Below are 19,956 nucleotides of genomic sequence, written 5' to 3'. Positions count from 1 at the left end.
TATCAGAAGTGTGTTGTGAAGCCAAATAATCAATTGCTGCGCACCATGCTGCTTTTTCTAGTATCGTTTTAACATTGGAGGAAAATCTTTATCATCCCTCATTGAAAAACTGATTTTATGTAATTTTGCCCTTAACATGTAGATGTAGCATACACATTGTTGTTTTTCTTTAATTATTCTGCTGTTGTGCCTGACATGGTAAACTCTGGTTAACAGTCACTGGGTAAACATGGTGTCACAAATGTGCAGGGCAGGACGTGTGTTTCTGGGTGTGTGTTTTTGTGTGTTTTATCTTTTTGCCCTCACTGTGAAAAGATTTCACCTTCCTTTAACTGATCTCATTTCAGCAGGGCAAACAGATGTTCGGAGTGAGGACAGATAGTGGTAATTGTCCACTTGAGAGGAGACAGTGAAGAGTTGAGACTAAAAAAAAAGGGGATATATGTGAGAAGAGAAAATGAGCAAAAAGGAAATGGAAAAATGACAGCTCTAGAAGCAAGACGAGCCTACTGTGAGTTCCCTTGGGTCGTCGTAAAACCTGCTACTCACTCTGGATGAATCTGCCATGTCCTCATTTGTGGAGGTGTAGATTCAATATTACACAGAAAATAAAAACAGGACGCATTGATGATCCAGCTCTGATGTCTGCTAAGCCAGGCGCGTATTCATTTTAAGTGCAATCAGTCTTCTCAAATGGTGCTATAATGCTGTTTCATTAACAGGCTTCTTTTTTCCCCCAATGGAGGATGAGTGGTAGTCGCGAAAAATATATTAGCCGAACAATGTTGAAGTTGATGTTCTGACATTAAGACGCACATTGGCCCATCATGGCTATTATCTTTAGACTTCATTATCCGTCCATATTAAAGGTCAGGACTGGAAATGCCAGAGAGGTGTGCGGGTAGTTACAAATGAATGGATTGCACTGAGTATCGCTTTTTATGATGTTGAACTCTCTCCGTCCATTGAATTGATTAGGTATGCTCAGCTGGGTGGCGTGATGTTCAACGAGGGGACTTTTGTGTGTGTGTGTGGGTGTGTGCGTGCGTGCGTGTGTGTATGTGTGTGTGTGTGTGTGTGTGCGTGCGTGCGTGCGTGCGTATGTCTTTTGTTAATGCCTCTGATTTTTGTGGGGTAGGTCCACTGACCAGCCGGCAGATCTTCCGCTTCAGTGAGGAGGGATTGGTCAACGCCAGGTTCGACTATAGTTATAATAACTTCCGAGTGACCAGCATGCAGGCCGTCATCAACGAGACTCCCCTGCCGATCGATCTGTACCGTTATGTTGATGTGTCCGGGCGGGTTGAGCAGTTTGGCAAGTTCAGTGTCATCTTCTATGACCTTAACCAGGTAAATTAAATTAAAGGCATATACACAAAACAGCTGTTAAGAATATTTGATTATATTTATATTTTGGACCTTGGGTCGCTGAAAACAGAGTTTATTTTTTTCACTATTATTTCTGGCCACAGTGAGAACTTTCGAAACCTTTTGTCCTCAATCAATGTTCTTTTGCTGGTTTATTGGTTTACTGTTTTGTTTTTTGGTTTGTATAATTGTTTATGTTTGTTCATAATATTATACAGTGAAACCTTTAAGGTCAAACACAGTCCGTTTCAGGCTCATCTTGCAACCTGTATAGGCATGTTTTTAGTAACATTTAAGTAACATTTAATTGGTTATACAATTTAAAAACATAAGTTGAACAAGCAAAACAATGGAATACTCTGCCTTAACTTTGATAGCAGATGCCATTTCCGTAAATCTTTTGATAAGCTGAACTGTCCATACAATTGGAGGTCACATGTTGCTTCGGCATGGACTGTACAGCCTGTGAATTTATTTGCTAAAACTAATAATAATAATAATGTATTTTATCTTTACAGGAAGAGTTTGGTTTTGTTTTAACTTTACACTTATTTTTATTTTGATATTTTTATAATTACTTTTGAGTACTCCTGGCTAACAATCTGCTGTTGCCTAGGTGATCACTACCCATCTAATGAAGCACACCAAGGTGTTTAACTCATATGGCCAAGTGGTGGAGGTCCAATACGAGATCCTCAAATCTATCGCCTATTGGATGACCATCCAGTATGACTCTGCAGGGCGTGCAACCACCTGTGACATTAGGGTGGGCGTGGACAGCAATGTGACACGATACACCTATGAGTATGACGCAGACAGCCAACTGCAAAGTGCCGCTGTCAATGAGCGGCCTCAGTGGCGCTACAGCTATGACCTCAACGGGAACATCAACCTGCTTAGCCACGGCACCAGCGCAAGGTAAGGCAGTATTGGTGGTACTTTTTAGATAACATCTGCTTCAGATTTACCATGGCAAACCATCCCCAGACACATGATAGCGGTAAATCCATCCATCGATCCAACCATTTTCTACACCGCTTTTCCCGTTCATTGTCAGGGGAAGCTGCAGCCTACCCCAGCTGTATTCAGGCAAAAGGCAGACTGCACCCTGAACTGATCACCAGTTAGTCACAGTGCACGTATACACGATCATATCACACCTACATTAACGTGTACACCGTCACTGAGTGGGAACGCTGGCTGCACGCACGTCGGGCAAATGAAATTAACCACTAACACTGTGAGTGACACATAATTCACTAAATCATCAGCAGGCAAAAAACTCACACGATCTACAACAGAAAAAGGAAAATTCAATAATTGGTGTGCGTGTGTGTGTGTTCATGCACGCGTGTATACATGTGCATGTATGAGTGTGCATGTTTGTGTGTACGTGTGCGCAGTGGGTGGGTTGGGGGTGGATGGAGAGTGGGTGTCGATGGGTGGTCATGTACAATTTTAGTCCACGCACAATAAAACACATTTGGGTTCTTTTCATTATCGTGATACGCATTATGGGGTGCCGTTTGTAAATCGGCTCACACTGAAAATAACAGCAGCATTTTGTCACATTTAGCTTCAAACAGTCTTTTAAAAAAACTGGTGTGAATTTTCTAGTCACTTTTCTGCACATTTAAAACAATATTTACTAGAACTGTGAGGCAGATGTGCTAACCAGTCGCCCAACTGTATCAGATGTTTTTTTATTTTATTATATTTTTTGATGATGTTATTTGATGCAAAAAAGTTTTTCTTTTGGTACTTCCGTTTCTTGGCAGTGTGGATTTGCATATTAGCTAAATATTTAGTTCGACCCGAAACATTTACTCTATATTTTGCATGTTCTCCCTGTGCCTGCGTGGGTTTTCTCTGGGTACTCTGGTTTACTGCCACATCCCAAAAACATGCATGGTAGGTTAATTGAAGACTAAATTGCCCAAAGGTGTGAATGTGAGTGCAAATGGTTGTTTGTTTATATGTACCCTGCGATTGGCTGGCAACCGGTTCGGGGTGTACCCCGCCTCCTGCCCAATGATAGCTGGGATAGGCTCCAGCGCTACTGCGACCCTCGTGAGGATAAGCGGCTCAGATAATGGGTGGATGGATGGATAGCATTTAACATTAATATTTAATATTTCGATTTAGATTTAGATTATATATAACATTTAGTTTTAATGTTCATATTTTAAATTTAAGAATTTTATTAGATATAGATTTAACATTTATATCTATTTGTATAATATATATATATATATGTACAGTGAGTACGGAAAGTTATCAGACCACCTTAAATTTTTCACTCTTTGTTATATTGCAGCCATTTGCTAAAATCATTTCAGTTCTTTTTTTCCCCCTCATCATGTACACACAGCACCCCATATTGACTGAAAAAAAATGAATTGTTGACATTTTTGCAGATTTATTAAAAATAAAACCTGAAATATCCCACAGCCATAAGTAATCAGACCCTTTGCTGTGACACTCATATATTTAACTCGGGTGCTGTCAATTTCTTCTGATCATCCTTGAGATGGTCCTTCACCTTCATTGGAGTCCAGCTGTGTTCTATTATACTGATTGGACTTGATGAGGAAAGCCACACCCCTGTCTATATGAGACCTTACAGCTCACAGTGCATGTCAGAGCAAATGAGAATCATAAGGTCAAAGGAACTGCCTGAAGAGCTCAGAGACAGAATTGTGGCAAGGCACAGATCTGGCCAAGGTTACAAAAAAATATTTTCCTGCGCTTAATGTTCCTAAGAGCACAGTGGCCTCCATAATCCTTAAATTGAAGACGTTTGGGATGTCCAGTACCCTTCCAAAAGCTGGCCGTCCAGCCAAACTGAGCAACTGGGCGAGAAGAGATGGTGAGAGAGTTGAAGAAAAAAAAATACTTAAATGATTTTCGCAAATGGCTGCAATATAATAGTGAAAAATTTAAGAAGGTTTGAATACTTTCCGTACCCACTGTATATACAGTATATAGCAGCACGGTGGAAAACTGGTAAGCATAACTGCCTCACAGTTCTGAAGATCCGAGTTCAAATCCGGCTGTAGAGTCTATTATATATTTAGTTGCAGATAAACGTTACAGTCGAAGCTGGTGGACACATTAAACAGAGCAGACTTGGAACTTGAATTTCTGGTTTGTTTTTTATCATTTCAGCTGTGTGTTTAGCTTGTGGGCTTACATGGGAAAAAAATGAAAACAAGAAGTGATATGCGAGAAAGACGTGCAGATAGAAGTGGCCATTTCTAAAAATGAAATGGTGGCTGAATGTGCTGCACGTAAAGGAAATTGTGGGCGGGGGGATCCTGCGGCCCGATGAAAATTCATCCACAGCCCAGTATTTTCTTTATATTCATTACCTTTCTTTGCTGACTTAAAGCTAATAATAAGGAGTCCATTTTGACATGTTTCAAAATTATTACTGGCCGTACAAAAGAAATAACAACACAAGTTCAGATACGCTCGTTGGTGTGTTACTATAAAGTCTTGAAATGAACCTTATCATATACTGTAATTGCATGTTATCCCCATGTTTACATACTGTAGGTTTTCTCTGGGTACTCGTTTCCTCCCATGTTACAGAAACATATATGTCAGGTTAATCAAAGACTCTTAATTGCCAATAGGTGTGAACGTGAGTGCGAACGGTTGTTTTGCTCTGCAATCTGCCATAGTATGCGGAACGTCACGGGACCAATGCAGAAAATGGGATAGCTGACTTGATGACATGATTGTTTGAAGCTGAACTTGCTAACTTGGCTTTTCTTTATGGCTGGTGTCTTCAGACAAAAATTAAATACAGTCCATGTACATCATTTTTTTTATACAAATATGATATGATATTATAAACACGAATGAAGCCTAAACATCAGCTATTGTCATCTTTGGATGTTCCGTGGTGACTAAAAAAGACACTGTAAACATTTAAAGTTCCCATGGGTGCTATTTCATGGCCCCCTTCCTCTGAGGAGAAAGTGCTTTTACCCATTTTGCCAAATGCAAATGTAGGTTTTGCATACACTGGATTGAATGGTGACCAAACCTGGATGCACACCACCTCCTTCTCTCTGAGGTGAGATAGGGTCCTGCTTATTCATGACCCAGAACAGGATAAGTAGCAGAAAATGAAAGAATGAGCAAAGTTTGTGAAAGCACTCCAATAAATCTGAACAATAATGCTGTGCAGACACTGGCAACAAATATATAATACTGTATACACAACATCCATCCATCCATCCATTTTCTGAGCCGCTTTTCCTCACTAGGGTCGCGGGCGTGCTGGAGCCTATCCCAGCTGTCATCGGGCAGGAGGCGGGGTACACCCTGGACTGGTTGCCAGCCAATCGCAGGGCACAAAACCATTTGCACTCATATGCACACCTACGGGCAATTTAGAGTCTCCAATTAATGCATGTTTTTGGGATGTGGGAGGAAACCGGAGTGCCCGGAGAAAACCCACGCAGGCACGGGGAGAACATGCAAACTCCACACAGGCGGGGCCGGGGATTGAACCTGGGTCCTCAGAACTGTGAGGCTGACGCGCTAACCAGTCGTTCACCGTGCCGCCTTGTATACACAACATATATATCAAAAACACAACAAAGAGGTATCATGACTGTTCCAACAATACTGTAGTTATAGACCACTACAATAAATACAGATCCAGGGAGAGCTATGGTAGAGTTTGAGATAGTATTCTCCTCATTATAAGCTAAAGTTATTTTTTATACAGTTAATTTAACATTCAAGTGTATAGCACACAGACCTTAGACGTTTAGTTCTACTAGCCAGTCATTGGTTTGGTCCAAACTACATCATCAGTTTTTCAACAGTCTCGTGAAATTTGACATTCAGGTTCCCAGCAGGTCAATTTTCCTCATAAGTATTACAACCTAGATAAACTGGCAATGTTTTTATGGTTCAGATTTACTACCTGAAATATGCCTGCAGCTAAACTTTCCTCAGGCACCATCATGATATTAGTAGTTGTTTTGCAGGAAGTTAAGATGAATTAAGATAATCATATTCCTTCTAACATTATTGCGACCCCAAGGATGATTTATTATGCTATAAAAAGCATTTGTGACTTCTAAAACATTAAACCGAAACAGGCTTTATGTTGTATCTCCAACCAGTAGACATTTAGAGACCTATTTACGTGACTGGCATGAATCCGGGCTCGTGGGCAGCGTTACACCAGTGTTGTAATTTTATATACCAGCGTTGCCCAATGGGCGGGCTGCGTCACTGTGGGTGTGCTTAGAGCGGACTTCATTACCCACCAATCAAAGCGGCTCACCTCCTTTATTTTAAACGTGGAATAGCGAAAGTCTCAACTGAGACACCTCTGTGCGGAAAAGGACGATGCAGAATCACAGCGATACGTGCTAGAGTGGAGCATTGTCACTGCTCTTGGTCGGCGTGGCAACAGACAATGTGAGCGGGTATACAGAATGAGATGGTGATAACTGCTGGCCACTTAAATATGTCTGCAAACCTCAGTATCTGTCTGCCTGTGCTCTGATCAAATTCACCAAAATCGCGGTAGACCAGCAGCACCGGCAGTTAGACGTGGTCTATGCAGACGTAAGTTAAGAACGACTTTCTGCCACTAAATTGTCACTCCGCCGGTAGCGTCTCCAAGAATATGCCCTCCCTGGGCCGGAACGCCCAGCTTGGCGTGGACCCGTCTGCCAAATTGGCAAACACACACAGCGAGCCCTGCGTTTGCACGAATATCAGAATCTGACGGCATTTGCGCTCCGCCACAGATGCGCTGTCTATCAAAATAGAGCCCTTAATGTCACATTTGTAGGATTATTTTTGCATGTTGCATACTCATCGTTAGCTTGCTTTAATGCATTCAAAGCCTGATTACTGATCTGCTTGACTCCAGGTTGGTTCCGCTACGTTATGACCAGCGAGACCGCATAACGCACCTCGGTGAGATACAATACAGTGTAGATGAAGATGGCTTTCTCCGTCAGCGAGCCAATGACTTTTTTGACTACAACTCCAATGGGCTCCTGATGCGGGTCTTCAACCGAGCAACTGTGCACACCGTGTGGTACCGATACGACGGGCTGGGTCGTCGGGTGGCCACTAAGACGAGCCATGGCGAGCAACTGCAGTTCTTTTATGCTGATCTTTCATACCCTACCAGGGTCAGCCACTTGTACAACCACAGCAGCAGCTTGATCACATCGCTATACTACGACCTTCAAGGACACCTCATAGCCATGGAGTTGAGCAGCGGGGAAGAGTACTATGTCGCATGCGACAGTGTGGGGACCCCAAGGGCTGTTTTCTCAAGCAAGGGCCGACTGGTCAAGGAAATCCTCTACACCCCCTATGGAGAAGTCTATCAGGATACCAACCCTGACTTTCAGCTCATCATTGGATTCCACGGAGGCTTGTATGATCCTCTCACACGACTGGTCCACCTGGGAAGGCGGGAATACGACACTCTAGCTGGTCGCTGGACTTCACCCAACCATGAACTATGGGCGGAGTTGAGCAAAGAGCCAAGACCTTTTAACTTGTACGCCTTCAAAAACAACTGCCCTGTGGGCAAAGTGGAGGAGGTGACGCAGTTTACAACAGGTGAGCTTCACACCTGCACACCAATTAGTAAATCAAAAATATGATGGAGTACAAGATTGATTGGTTTACAGATACACACACTGCACTGCACATGTTGTGTTAGCATTTTTTTTAACATATTGTAGCAACGTCAGAATCTCTCTTACTTCCAAGGATGCTTTCCAGCACTCTTTCTAAATAGTTGCTGTTAATCAAGCTAAATGGTAAAGCTAAACTTTGCTTGCCTTTGTTACTGAGTGTATGGATTAGTGATATGTCACGCTAGTTGGTATATGGGATTTTTTATTTTATGAAACCCTGACTGTGTGTTGCGTGATAAACAATGACCTTGCAGTCATGTTCGCTGTATTGCTAATAGTGGCCAGGTGATTTATCAGCTGCGTAAATTGCTAGTGCGTTCTTCCTGCTAATTGCTCAATCAAGCTTCTTCTGCAAGGCTAAATAACCTCCATTTCCCTTGTGCTACAATGCTTTTACATTGCCATCCCGCCTACCTACCCTGCCAAGGAAAACATGAGCAGATTCAGAATTTACTGATCCGAACCGTACTGTGGTGAACACAACTGCACTGTACTACCTGAGAAGTGCCATATGACAACTATAGCACAAATACGGGGAGATATTGCACTCGCTCGCCCACTCTGTGTCTCTCAACCACAGATAGACATGTACACATACACATCTGCGCCCACATACAAACACACACACATAAAAAACATCTGCCAGTGAGAATGAGATGACACAGGTGAAGCAATGTGTCAGACAGAGGAAATGCAATACACTGAAGAACACGCCAGCAAGAAACAGGACAGCTTCTGATCATCTTGTTTTTTTTATTTTGTTTTGTTTTTTTAACACAAGCTGTTATGCATTGTTCCCTTTTGTCTGTCAAGAACACACTGCTCCCCTGAGGGGTGAAACAGAAGCTTGAACAAGAGAAGGAAATGGAATAGTAGAGCATCAGAGCGAATGTAGGATGTCGGTCGGTTTGTCTGTCTTTCATGAAAATGGAACATTAATTTGGACAGTCATGATCTCCTACAATATTATTGTTTATTTAAGAATTAATTTGTTTGTCATCTTTGAGGTTTTAAGTTGTTGTCTTTGCTGCGATACACATTCGACATACCAGCTCGTTGGTGTTAGCGCGTTCATCTGGCTTCAATCCAAAATGTTCCCACATTTGAAACTAATTCAATTGATCAGAATCAGAATCAGAATCATCTTTATTTGCCAACTATGTCCAAAACACACAAGGAATATGTCTCCGGTAGTTGGAGCCGCTCTAGTACAACAGACAGTCAATTTACAGAACACTTTGGAGACATAAAGACATTGACAAAAAACAATTGTGCAAAAAGATGCAGAGTCCTCTAGCACTTAGAGCAGTTCAAATGACTAATATAGCAATAGTCCGGTGCAATGACCATTGTGCAAAGGGCGCTGAGACTTCAAGGAGTGTATGCGGTTTAAAGTGACAAGTAGTGCGATCATCTGGGACAATGTTGGTTGTGCAAATGTTACAGATACTCCTCAATCAGTGTGCAAATGGAGCAGATGCTACTCTGGCATGAGTGGCCAGTATATACAAATAGTGCAGCATGGCGAGACAACTACAGTGAGTGCACGAGTAATACATAATTGGCCCCACAGAAATGTGACAACGAACCCAAGTCAAAAAAATTGCCAGCTTATTGTAATGGAATTATAGGTTAGGTGTTTAATAAGTTGATCGCAAGAGGGAAGAAGCTGTTGGAATGTCTACTAGTTCTAGTTTGCGTTGATCGGTAGCGCCTACCTGAGGGAAGGAGCTGGAAGAGCTGGTGACCGGGGTGCAGACGGTCCGAGAGGATTTTGCACGCCCTTGTCTTAGTTCTGGCAGCGTGCAAGTCCTCAATGGTGGGTAGGGGGGTACCGACAATCCTTTCAGCAGTTTTGATTGTTCGTTGCAGTCGGAGTTTGTCCTTTTTTGTAGCAGCACCAAACCAGACTGTGATGGAAGAACACAGGACTGATTCGATGACCGCTGTGTAGAACTGTCTCAGCAGCTCCGGTGGCAGGCCGTGCTTTCTCAGAAGCCGCAGGAAGTACATCCTCTGCTGGGCATTTTTGAGGACGGAGTTGATGTTGGTCGCCCACTTCAGGTCCTGAGAGATTGTAATTCCCAGGAACTTGAAGGTCTCGACGATTGACACAAGGCAGCTGGACAACGTGAGGGGCAGCTGTGGCGAAGGATGCCTTCTGAAGTCCACGATCATCTCTACCGTCTTGAGCGTGTTCAGCTCCAGGTTGTGTCGGCCGCACCACAGCTCCAGCCGCTCCGCTTCCTGTCGATATGCAGACTCGTCACCGTCCTTGATGAGGCCGATGACAGTGGTGTCATCTGCAAACTTCAGGAGCTTGACAGTCGGGTTCGCTGAGGTGCAGTCGTTCGTGTAGAGAGAGAAGAGCAGCGGAGAGAGGACACAACACAACCTTGGGGCGCCCCAGTGCTGATGCTGCGTGTGGATGAGGTGGCCTCCCCCAGCCTGACCTGCTGTGTCCTGCCCGTCAGAAAGCTGTAAATCCACTGGCAGATGGCAGGTGAGACGCTGAGCTGGAGAAGCTTGGTTGAAAGGAGTTCAGGGATGATGGTGTTGAACGCTGAGCTGAAGTCCACGAACAGGATCCTCGCGTAGGTCCCTGCACTGTCGAGGTGTTCTAGGATGAAGTGCAGTCCCATGTTGACTGCATCATCCGCAGACCTGTTCGCTTGGTAGGCAAACTGCAGGGGGGTCCAGCAGGGGACCTGTGACACAGCACGAGACGTTCAAAGGACTTCATGACCACAGATGTCAAAGCGACAGGCCTGTAGTCTTTCAGACCAGAGATTGCAGGTTTCTTGGGGACTGGAATGATGGTGGAGCGTTTGAAACAGGATGGAACTTCGCACATTTCCAAAGATCTGTTGAAGATCTGAGTGAAGACTGGAGCGAGCTGGTCCGCACAGACTTTGAGGCATGATGGGGACACATGGTCCGGGCCTGCCGCTTTGTTAATCTTCTGTTGTTTGAAGATGCGTCTCACATCCTGTTCATGGATGGTTAACGCAGAAGTCAGAGGTGCGGTTGTGGTCGCGGGTGTGTGGTGTGAAACTGTCCTTTTCAAATCTGCAGTAGAAGGTATTCAAGTCGTTGGCTAGTGTGCTATTGTTCTCAGCTTGGGGTGATCGTCGCTTGTAATTAGTCAGCGATTGGAATGCATGCCAGACTGATTTAGAGTCGTTCGCGCTAAACTGTTTTTCCAACTTTGCTGCATAGATCCTCTTTGCAATGTTAATTTATTTAGTAAGCTGGTTTCTAGCTCGATTATACAGGGCCCTGTCCCCGCTCTGATATGCATCTTCCTTAGCTTGGCGAAGCTGCTTAAGTTTAGCAGTGAACCACGGCTTGTTGTTGTTGAATGTCCGAAATGATTTTGTTGGTACACAAACCTCTTCACAGAAACTGATATAGGATGTGACAGTGTCCGTATATTCATCCAGGCTGCCAGCTGAATTTTCAAAGACACTCCAGTCTGTGCAGTCTAAACAGCTTTGAAGTTCCATCTTGGCTTCATTGGTCCACTTTTTGACTGTTTTCACTGTAAGCTTCGCACATTTAAGTTCTTGCCTGTACGTCGGTATTAAGTGAATTAAGCAGTGATCAGACGAGTCCAGGGCTACACGAGGTATAGCACGGTATGCGTTTTTTACCGTAGTGTCAGTCGATGTGCTGCTTGTATTTAGGGAGTTCGTGGTTGAGTTTAGCTTTGTTAAAGTCCCCGAGAATAATGAGGGGTGAGTCCGGGTGTTTTTTTTCAATTTCGTTGACTTGTTCGGCGAGCGTTAGCAATGCGGCGTTCGTGTTAGCTTGCGGTGTAATATAGACTCCAGCCAGTATAAACGATGCAAACTCACGTGGGGAGTAGAATGGTTTACAGTTCAAAAACAGCGACTCCAAATGCGGGCTGCAGTGTGTGCTGAGCACCGTGACCTCCGTACACCATTTTTCGTTGATATGGAGGCATATCCCGCCGCCCTTCGTTTTCCCCGATGATTCCATGTCGTGGTCCGCTCGATGAATGTTGAAGCCGGGAAGCATGACGGCACCATCGGGTACAGTGTCGCAAAGCCAGGTCTCCGTGAAGCACATGGCCGCGGAACGTCCGGAGTAGCCTCCTTGATGGTTAGCAGGTCTCCCCTTGTGTAAGTGAGTCGTGTAAGGTCTCCAAAGACGGACGAAAAACACAAAAACAAAGACAATACTAGAGAGCGCGTTACCGAGGCGACCACACTGGTAGGCGCCATCTTGGTAATCGTATGCTGGTCAATTTTCTGTAACTGCAGCTGCACACTCGCCGTCAGAGAACTTAGCTTCGTGTACGCTAGCGGCTGCCTTTCTAAAGCGTGCGCACGCACACCGACTAGCTCACGGCCAATCAGATGGAGGGTCCCTGCTCTTCACTATCTCTGATTGGTTTAGGGACCACGATGAAAACCATTGTGTGTCTGCTTTCAAGTCGCAGAATTTTTTTTTTCTCACCGAAATGACTGGGCACCTGTATGCGCCCTCTTTTTTTGTTTGTTTGTTGTTTTTGCCGCACCATTTAGTCTCATCAAAAAAATAAATAAATCTTACGCTGGATTTCCAGCACCATGCCAGAGTAGTAAGCAATGCGCCCAAAGATGCAAATTGGTTATTCTTCATGCATCCCTGCTAATTTGTATATGTTTGTGTATTTTTTTAACCTTGTGAGTCAATTTTATATATCCATCCATCCATTTTCTTTTCCGCTTATCAGTGTTACTTTTTAATTGAAAAAAAACAAAAACAAAATTGTTTTGTCGGGGTCTGGAATACACAGACACCTTTGTTTGTCCTGTTTGTTTCATTTGTATTGTTCATTACTGTATTTCTCTGCAGACATTGGCAGCTGGCTACAGTTATTTGGCTTCCAGCTTCATAACGTTGTTCCGGGTTTCCCGAAGCCTGAGATCAGCCACATGGAACAAACATATGAACTGATGAAGACCCAAACCAAGACGCAAGACTGGGACTCAAGCAAGGTGAATTGCTATATGTTATTTGCTGAATTGACAATTTGTAAATTTTTATTTTTTTTCTATGTTAGGATTGAAAAACAAAACATTTACTCATTACTAGTTAGACAGTTCAGTATTTACCCCTACCCACTCTAGATATTAAACAAAAGCTCTCCTGACTTGACTTTTTTAAGAACTCCCTGAAATTGTGACTCAGTGAGCAAACATACTATATATATATATATATATATATATATATATATATATATATACACACACACACACACACACACACACACACACACACACACACACACACACACACACACACACACTCACACACACACATTATTTTTGTTTTAAAAGAATCTGCGAATAGGTGGATCTTCGGGTGCTGACCCGTGAGTATGCGGGTGTCCACTTTAATAACAATTCTGCTCTTTTTGTTCAGGTGGTTTTGGGAATCCAGTGTGAGCTCCGCAGGCAGCTGAGGCGTTTCATCTCTTTGGAGCGTTTACCTCTCGTCTCGACACCCGTAGGCTCAACCTGCCACCGACCAACACGGCCTCCTCCCTTCGGTTCAAGGCCCTTTCTTCTCGGACCCAGCATCCGCTTTGCCATTTCCCGCAACCGCGTAAGCGCGGAAGTCATCGGCGTGGCCAGTGAAGACAGTCGGCGAGTGGCTGCCATTTTGAACGGTGCCATCCACTTGAGCGGGCTGAGCTTCACCGTGCACGGCTGCGACACCCACCACTTCCTCCAGTCCCGGCCTATCGAGGAAGACCTGGCTTTGGGGTTAGGGGTTGGTGGGCGTGTCCTAGAGAGTGGAGTCAACGTGAGCGTATCGCAAATGAGTGCCATGGTCAATGGCAGGACTCGTCGGTTTGCAGACATCACTCTGCAGCAGGGGGCGCTGTGCTTGTGCATCCGTTATGGCGGCAGTGAGGAGGAGGAGAGGGAGAGGGTGAGGGAGGAGGCCAGGAGGAGAGCAGTGGAGGTGGCGTGGGTCCACGAGAAGAAGAGGGTGGAGTTAGGTGATGCGGGGAGCCGACCGTGGAGCGACGTGGAGAAGCAGCAGCTGCTGTCTGCTGGACGTGTGCAGGGTTACGATGGCTACTACTCCCTGCCTATAGAGCAGCAGCCAGAGCTGTCCGACTGCGCCTACAACATCCACTTCATGACTCTAAGTGAGGTGGGAGGCAGGTAACACTCAAGCAGCTCTCCCACCCCTCCCCACCAAAGACTGCCTGTTTCTACTCGACTCCGATTTGTTCTACCCTTTCTATATGGTATCAAAGAAGAAGAAAAAAAGATGAGTCATCAAAAAAGAACAAGAGATTAGGGGGAAAGATTTCCAAAATGCCTTTAACTGTGACAGAATGATGGTATTTTATTATTATTGTCTGGTTTCTAACAGTGGCAACAAGCAAGTGTGGTTTGGTTGTGGCTTTGCTTTTTGTATCCCTGCTAGCCTGGGAGTTAAATGACTCTTCTGTTGTCCTAAACACTCTTCTTAACTTTGGATTTTGTTCTAATTCACCCAAACCGAAGACTTCTGCGGTTTCCAGTGAATTATCTCCTTCATGACTCAAATCAAGAGCTCTCTAGTTGCCAATTACTCTGGATATACTCCCATTTATTTAATGTGTAAGAGAGGCCTTGTTGAGCAAACCTCTTCTGGGTTGCTGCCTCTGCTGTGCTCCAACAGTAGTTTGTATGAGCGTGTATACTCCAATCAAGAATGTACATAGCCGGTGCTTTCACACTGAGAAAAAAAAGTGCTCACCTGGAAGTTCTGTTGTTCATAAGTAAGTGTCAGTATTGTTAATCAATAGAAAGAGCAGTTACATTTTTGCAAAGAATTATACATGGCTATAGTAAATATTCTCGCTGGAAAAAAAAAAAACTTTATGGGGTTCCAATGCTGATTAAAGGTATTATGTGTGAATAATCTGTGTGCTCCCTGGGATGGCATTCTGTCTTGTTATTTGGCTCTGCAAAATGTATCCGGCTCCCCCTGTGTCCTCACTCGCCTCCCTTGCACAACATTTGCTGCGCGCTCTTTGTTCTCGTCTCTGGGAGATTGTCGCTCTCAAATCTGTGCTGTCATTATCGCCCATCATTACGGTTCAAACTGAGCCTTGCATGAGAAACCTGCATCTGTCACAAGCAAAGAAGACGTGGTAAGAGGAGGAACGAGAAAGGCGCTGTGGCCGGGAGGAAGAAATGTGACAGCTGAGGCTCAGTGAGTGGGTGGCAAGTGCAGAAGGGGCAGGACCTCAGAGTTGGCTACAGCGTTCTCTCCAGCTTGTCTCGTCTCATTAGGAAATGCCAATCAGGCTACATGTGAGCCACTTCCAAGCTTATCCCCCCCACCCAAAAAAACTTTATGCAAAGATTGTTTTAAGCGAGCTTTTACTAATCTACCTCCTCTTCCATCTGCCTCCCCTCCCTGCGTCACACCACCATCTGCCCACCATTAATTGTTTCTCGTGGGGTGCCGATGACAGAGCCTCACGCTGCATATGTCGTGAGTGCGAGCCGGTGATATACGTTCCCGACGAGCTCTCTGCGATGCGCCTTCCATTCCATCCGAAAGCATATGCTTCGTTAGATACTGTCCACCCTCGTCTCGGTGCTGAAAAGATGAAGTCCGGTTGCTAGGAGACCACTGTCCCAGCTGAATGGATGCTCACACTCTCCCTCCTTCTGTCTCATGCTCACACTTATTTTTTTCAGAATTTAGTAGTAGTGTCAATCAGAAAAATGACAGTACCACACAGCATCCCCATCCTACCCAGGCAGTCAGCACTCTCTCCGTGGAGATCAGCACTTCAACGTCAAATTGAATTTTGTTCCATAGTATGTGTCAAAAACGTGCGTGTGCACGTGCATGTGTGTGTGTGAGTGTTTCAGAGAACAAATGAGAACTCATTAGAGGAGTATATTTCACCCAAATCCTTTATTTTCCTTGTCATGAAAAATACATTTGTTGTCAATTTATTTATGCAGTAATGGATATGAATTTTTCAGTAGAGGAATATTTTACACCACACATCCTGGTAAATTATGACACATTTTGTGTGGCATAAAGGAGAACAGACTGCAAGTATACAGTTAGGCCCACAAATATTCATACCCTGGCCACATTTTTAGTTTAGTTGAGTTTTTATTGGGTAACTTGGTATCTTCCAGCTAGATATTTTAGTTGCTTCCATTATGTGTGAATGCAAGAAGGTTCAGTTTAATCTATTTGTACATACACAATATAGCATTAAACAACATTGATTAATTGTATGTTGAGTTAAAGTGATTTTTTTTTTGGCAGGGGTGAATGGGGATCTGTTTGGAGAGGATGTGAAAGTTGCAAAATACAGAAGTTATGCTCAAGATGAATATTTTAAATATATTTTCCATTTTGGTTTTGTCTTTTTAATTTTTCTGTCCCTGTGCAGCACACGACTGCTGGAGGAGAGTACTCGAGCCGCTGTGTGTTGGTGACAGGCTATTATTGGGTGTCTGTGCCACTGTGGGTGTTTGCGCCTGTCTCTGGCCAGTGACAGGGTAAAGCAGAGGCATGGCAATTCCTTGTCCGGGCTTCTGGAAAGCTGCTATCAAGTTCTTGATTTTACGGAAATAGCGTTTCGGCACACCAGGACTGGTCTAAGGCGTTGAAAGAGAGAGAAAGTAAAGCAGGAGGCAGAGCAGAATTAATAGATTTCATCTCGACATCAAACCCCATGGGGAAAAGGGGAGGATGAGACATGGTTAGTTTGTAATGAGCCAGCTGCACTTAACAAAAGACAATCAAAGACTGACCAGGATACAAATAGGCTTTCACAATAACAATGGAAAAAAATCTATTTTTTGAAAATCTGTTTCATATATGGCACAATCAATTTGGCAGAACTCTCATTAAAGACAGAAAATTAATAGAATAGAGAATAATTGATGATAGCAGATGGTAAAATAAAACACTGGGGTATTTCAGGCTAAATTAGGAAAATGCAGACAGAGTACTTCATTCCCCTTGTGCATTTTCACACGTTGTTTGTCAACAACAACAAAAACAATTATTCATGTTGATCACGCTTGCATGTTTGAAATGTGTGCCATTATCTCGGGAGCTTCCATTGTGGCCAATTAAAACAGTAACAGCACAAACATATGTGGCTTCAAAAGAAGCAAAAATGTTTGGAAGTCATCCTCTTCACCTGGCAAAATTGAAGCCCACTTGCAGGAGCTAAATTGAAGTTTTAAAAATAGTGTGTCTTCTTCAAATGAGAGATACTCGTCAGCCGTTATTGCATTCTATTCTTTACAATCAGTCACACTGAGAAAAAAAAAAAAACATTTTACAATCATTCAACCAAACGCATAGATTCCTGTCTTCAAATCTCCTTCCAATTCTTCTCTTTCTCTGGCAGCAAGAATTACCATACAATATTAAATTGAAGTGATATTGGTTATGAATCATGTAAATTATTATTGAGCTTGTAGCACAATCTGTGTTTGTCCTTGTCAATGTTGTTTGATTGATAGTGTCAGTGTACAACATGATGGCAAGGGGGTTCTTACGTGACGACGACGTATATGCGTATAAGCAAAGACAATATTGAGATGTCACTATATGTTCACAGAACGCTGTCTGCAGCCTCAATCATAGACCTCATCACACATTCTGTCAGGTGCAATCCTAGAGTCCACATCTGAAGAGCAACAATGTCTGACATTTAAATCTATTCCATAAAGGCAAAGGAATGAACCAATTTTACAGTGCCTCCTCTCCTCAGAAATATCAACTTGATAAACAGAACCTATACAGAACAAAGGAAACTACACATCTGAAGACAATTTGTTCCAAGACGCTGTTTGACCTCTGATTTTTTTTTTCAATCATTAACCTGTATTGACTGTTATTTTTAAGAAATATTTTAACAAAAAAATAAGTTTCAAAATAAGTCAAAATGAGTCAAAATGTCAAAATAAGTTTACACTTGCTACGATTAAAATGGAAACGCAATAAATTATTTACCCTTTTGTGGCATTTGCCAGACACATGACACCATAGAGGATGAAAGTGAGGTGCCTAGCAGACTATAAAATGTAACGCATCACGCTTTGTAAGATATTTATCTACCATACAAGTGTCAGAAAATTAAGCTACTGTTAATAGTAAAACATTCAAATAATAAACCGTATACTTCCTCGGGCTCTAAACATAAAGACGAAACCCACAGCTCACTCTTCTGTTATTTTATCATCATTATAGTCAACCTGTTAGTTATATAGTACTGAAAATTCAGTAGGTGACAATAGGTTATTTTCACGGTTCTATGGTCAGCATCATATTTCTGTCATTGCCATCATTGGTACACGTCTGTGGCACGCAAAAAGCCAAAGAAAATGCAAACACGCTTGGGGAGTGGAACCTGGATGTTCACTGAGAACTGGGCATATTTTTCCCGAAGATTTTGTTTGGATGCCGAATTTAACACCTCGGGGTATTCCTATTTTGAGGTTTTACCGTACACTATAATGGTTTACGATTACTATTGTATTTATCCCAACAGTCTTTGATGGGGTTGAGCTCAAAGCTGTCATATTCATCCACAAACAACCATGTACAGTATTTATGGACCTTGCTTTGTGCACTGCCTGGCATGCTGGAACAGAAAGAAACCTTCACCAAACTGTTCCCCCCAAAACAGACGCATGTGTCCAAATTGTCCTTCGGTGCTCAAAAATGAAGATTCCGGCATCACTAAAATTGTATATTTCAACCCCCAACTGATGACCATCAATTGATTGTGGTGTAGAAGTCATACCTCTGCAGCCCATGATCCTCCATCATGCTTGTGAAACCTGTATGTATAGACAATTCCTTTGCACCTGCACACACACAAAGACACACACAGACACACACACACACAGTTTGTCAGTAAAAGATTTGACCAAATATGTTTGCCATGTTTGGCTGAGGTTGATGCTGCCAAAGTAGTGTCAACCAGTCATTAAATCCAATGCTTCACTTTTTCCTCCCTGTCCTGTGAATGTTTATTTTCAAGAAAAATATGAAAAAAAATATTATTCTTTGTGTGGTAGTAATTTCAGCTGACCCTGTTTGTTCATTCTTGCGATTCAGAAGATTCCCACTGGATGTATGTATGTATTTATGTATGTATGTACAGTATGTTTGTGTGTGTGTGTGTGTCAGAGAACAAATGAGAACTCATGAGAGGAGGATATTTCACTCAAATTCTTCATTTTCCTTGTCATACATTTAAAAATATTGTTGTCAATTTATTTATGCAGTAGTGAGCATGATTTTTTTCAGTAGATGATTATTTTACATCACGCTTCCTGGTAAATTATAACACATTTTGTGTGGCATAAAAGACAACAAACTGCAAGTATACAGTTAGGCCCACAAATATTCTGGATGCCCACTGAAGAGAAGGAAAAGTTGCTCATTTACTCACAGCACACAGAGGCAGTAGACGTCGGGTACAGAATCGCTGTTTCGAACCAAGTAGCATCCATCCCGTCCATCCACCAACAGTCGCCGCTCCCCTTCCTTCTTACCAATGGGTCCGTGGTAGACATACAGCTTTTCCATCTCACCTTTCGAGAGGCGGGTTTAAATACCACAACAGCTTTTTACCTATTCTCAATACAATCTCCCTTGTTCTCTTTCTCACATTCAAGACTTTTGGTCAGTGGATTGTATGGCCCAGAATGGATGGCAGTGAGGCTGCGTCTCTTTTTCTGTTATTTGTTCTCGCTCCTGCAAATGTCTGTTTGGGAGCATGAGTTCCGACTCACAAGCTTTGTGAATTTCTCTTCCTCCGATCGCATGCTGACGGCAGCCAACGCACTTCGAGTCGGATGGCTCATTGCTTAGAAGGCAT

The 19,956-nt window shown here is 43.2% G+C and overlaps 2 protein-coding genes across 3 annotated transcripts in view; one reads left to right on the top strand and one right to left on the bottom strand.

Moving 5' to 3' along the window:
* tenm1 (teneurin transmembrane protein 1) overlaps positions 1-15,113 on the top strand; it is a 228,295-nt gene extending 213,182 nt beyond the window's left edge. Inside the window, 5 exon segments of the mRNA XM_061685196.1 lie at positions 1,139-1,350; positions 1,985-2,286; positions 7,277-7,983; positions 12,927-13,069; positions 13,497-15,113. Coding sequence (XP_061541180.1) covers positions 1,139-1,350; positions 1,985-2,286; positions 7,277-7,983; positions 12,927-13,069; positions 13,497-14,252 — 2,120 coding nt within the window. The 3' untranslated portion in view covers positions 14,253-15,113.
* An 875-nt stretch (positions 15,114-15,988) lies between these two features.
* LOC133408161 (SH2 domain-containing protein 1A-like) lies at positions 15,989-19,956 on the bottom strand. 2 transcript variants are annotated; one of them, XM_061686678.1, is made up of 4 exons: positions 19,747-19,956; positions 19,528-19,669; positions 18,874-18,937; positions 15,989-16,708 (listed from the first exon to the last, which is right to left on the bottom strand). In XM_061686678.1, exons 2-4 carry the CDS (start codon positions 19,662-19,664, stop codon positions 16,478-16,480), a joined length of 432 nt encoding a protein of 143 aa, XP_061542662.1. In that variant the 5' UTR covers positions 19,665-19,669; positions 19,747-19,956; the 3' UTR covers positions 15,989-16,477. The 2 variants fall into 2 exon arrangements, with proteins under 2 accessions (XP_061542662.1, XP_061542660.1); XM_061686676.1 differs by having other exon boundaries at positions 19,528-19,956.

Source organism: Phycodurus eques, chromosome 9 (genome assembly GCF_024500275.1).
Source record: "Phycodurus eques isolate BA_2022a chromosome 9, UOR_Pequ_1.1, whole genome shotgun sequence".
Taxonomy (NCBI): Eukaryota; Metazoa; Chordata; class Actinopteri; order Syngnathiformes; family Syngnathidae; genus Phycodurus; species Phycodurus eques.
The sequence above is the reverse complement of the archived record's forward strand: the minus strand, read 5'-3'. Positions and strand labels throughout refer to the sequence as shown.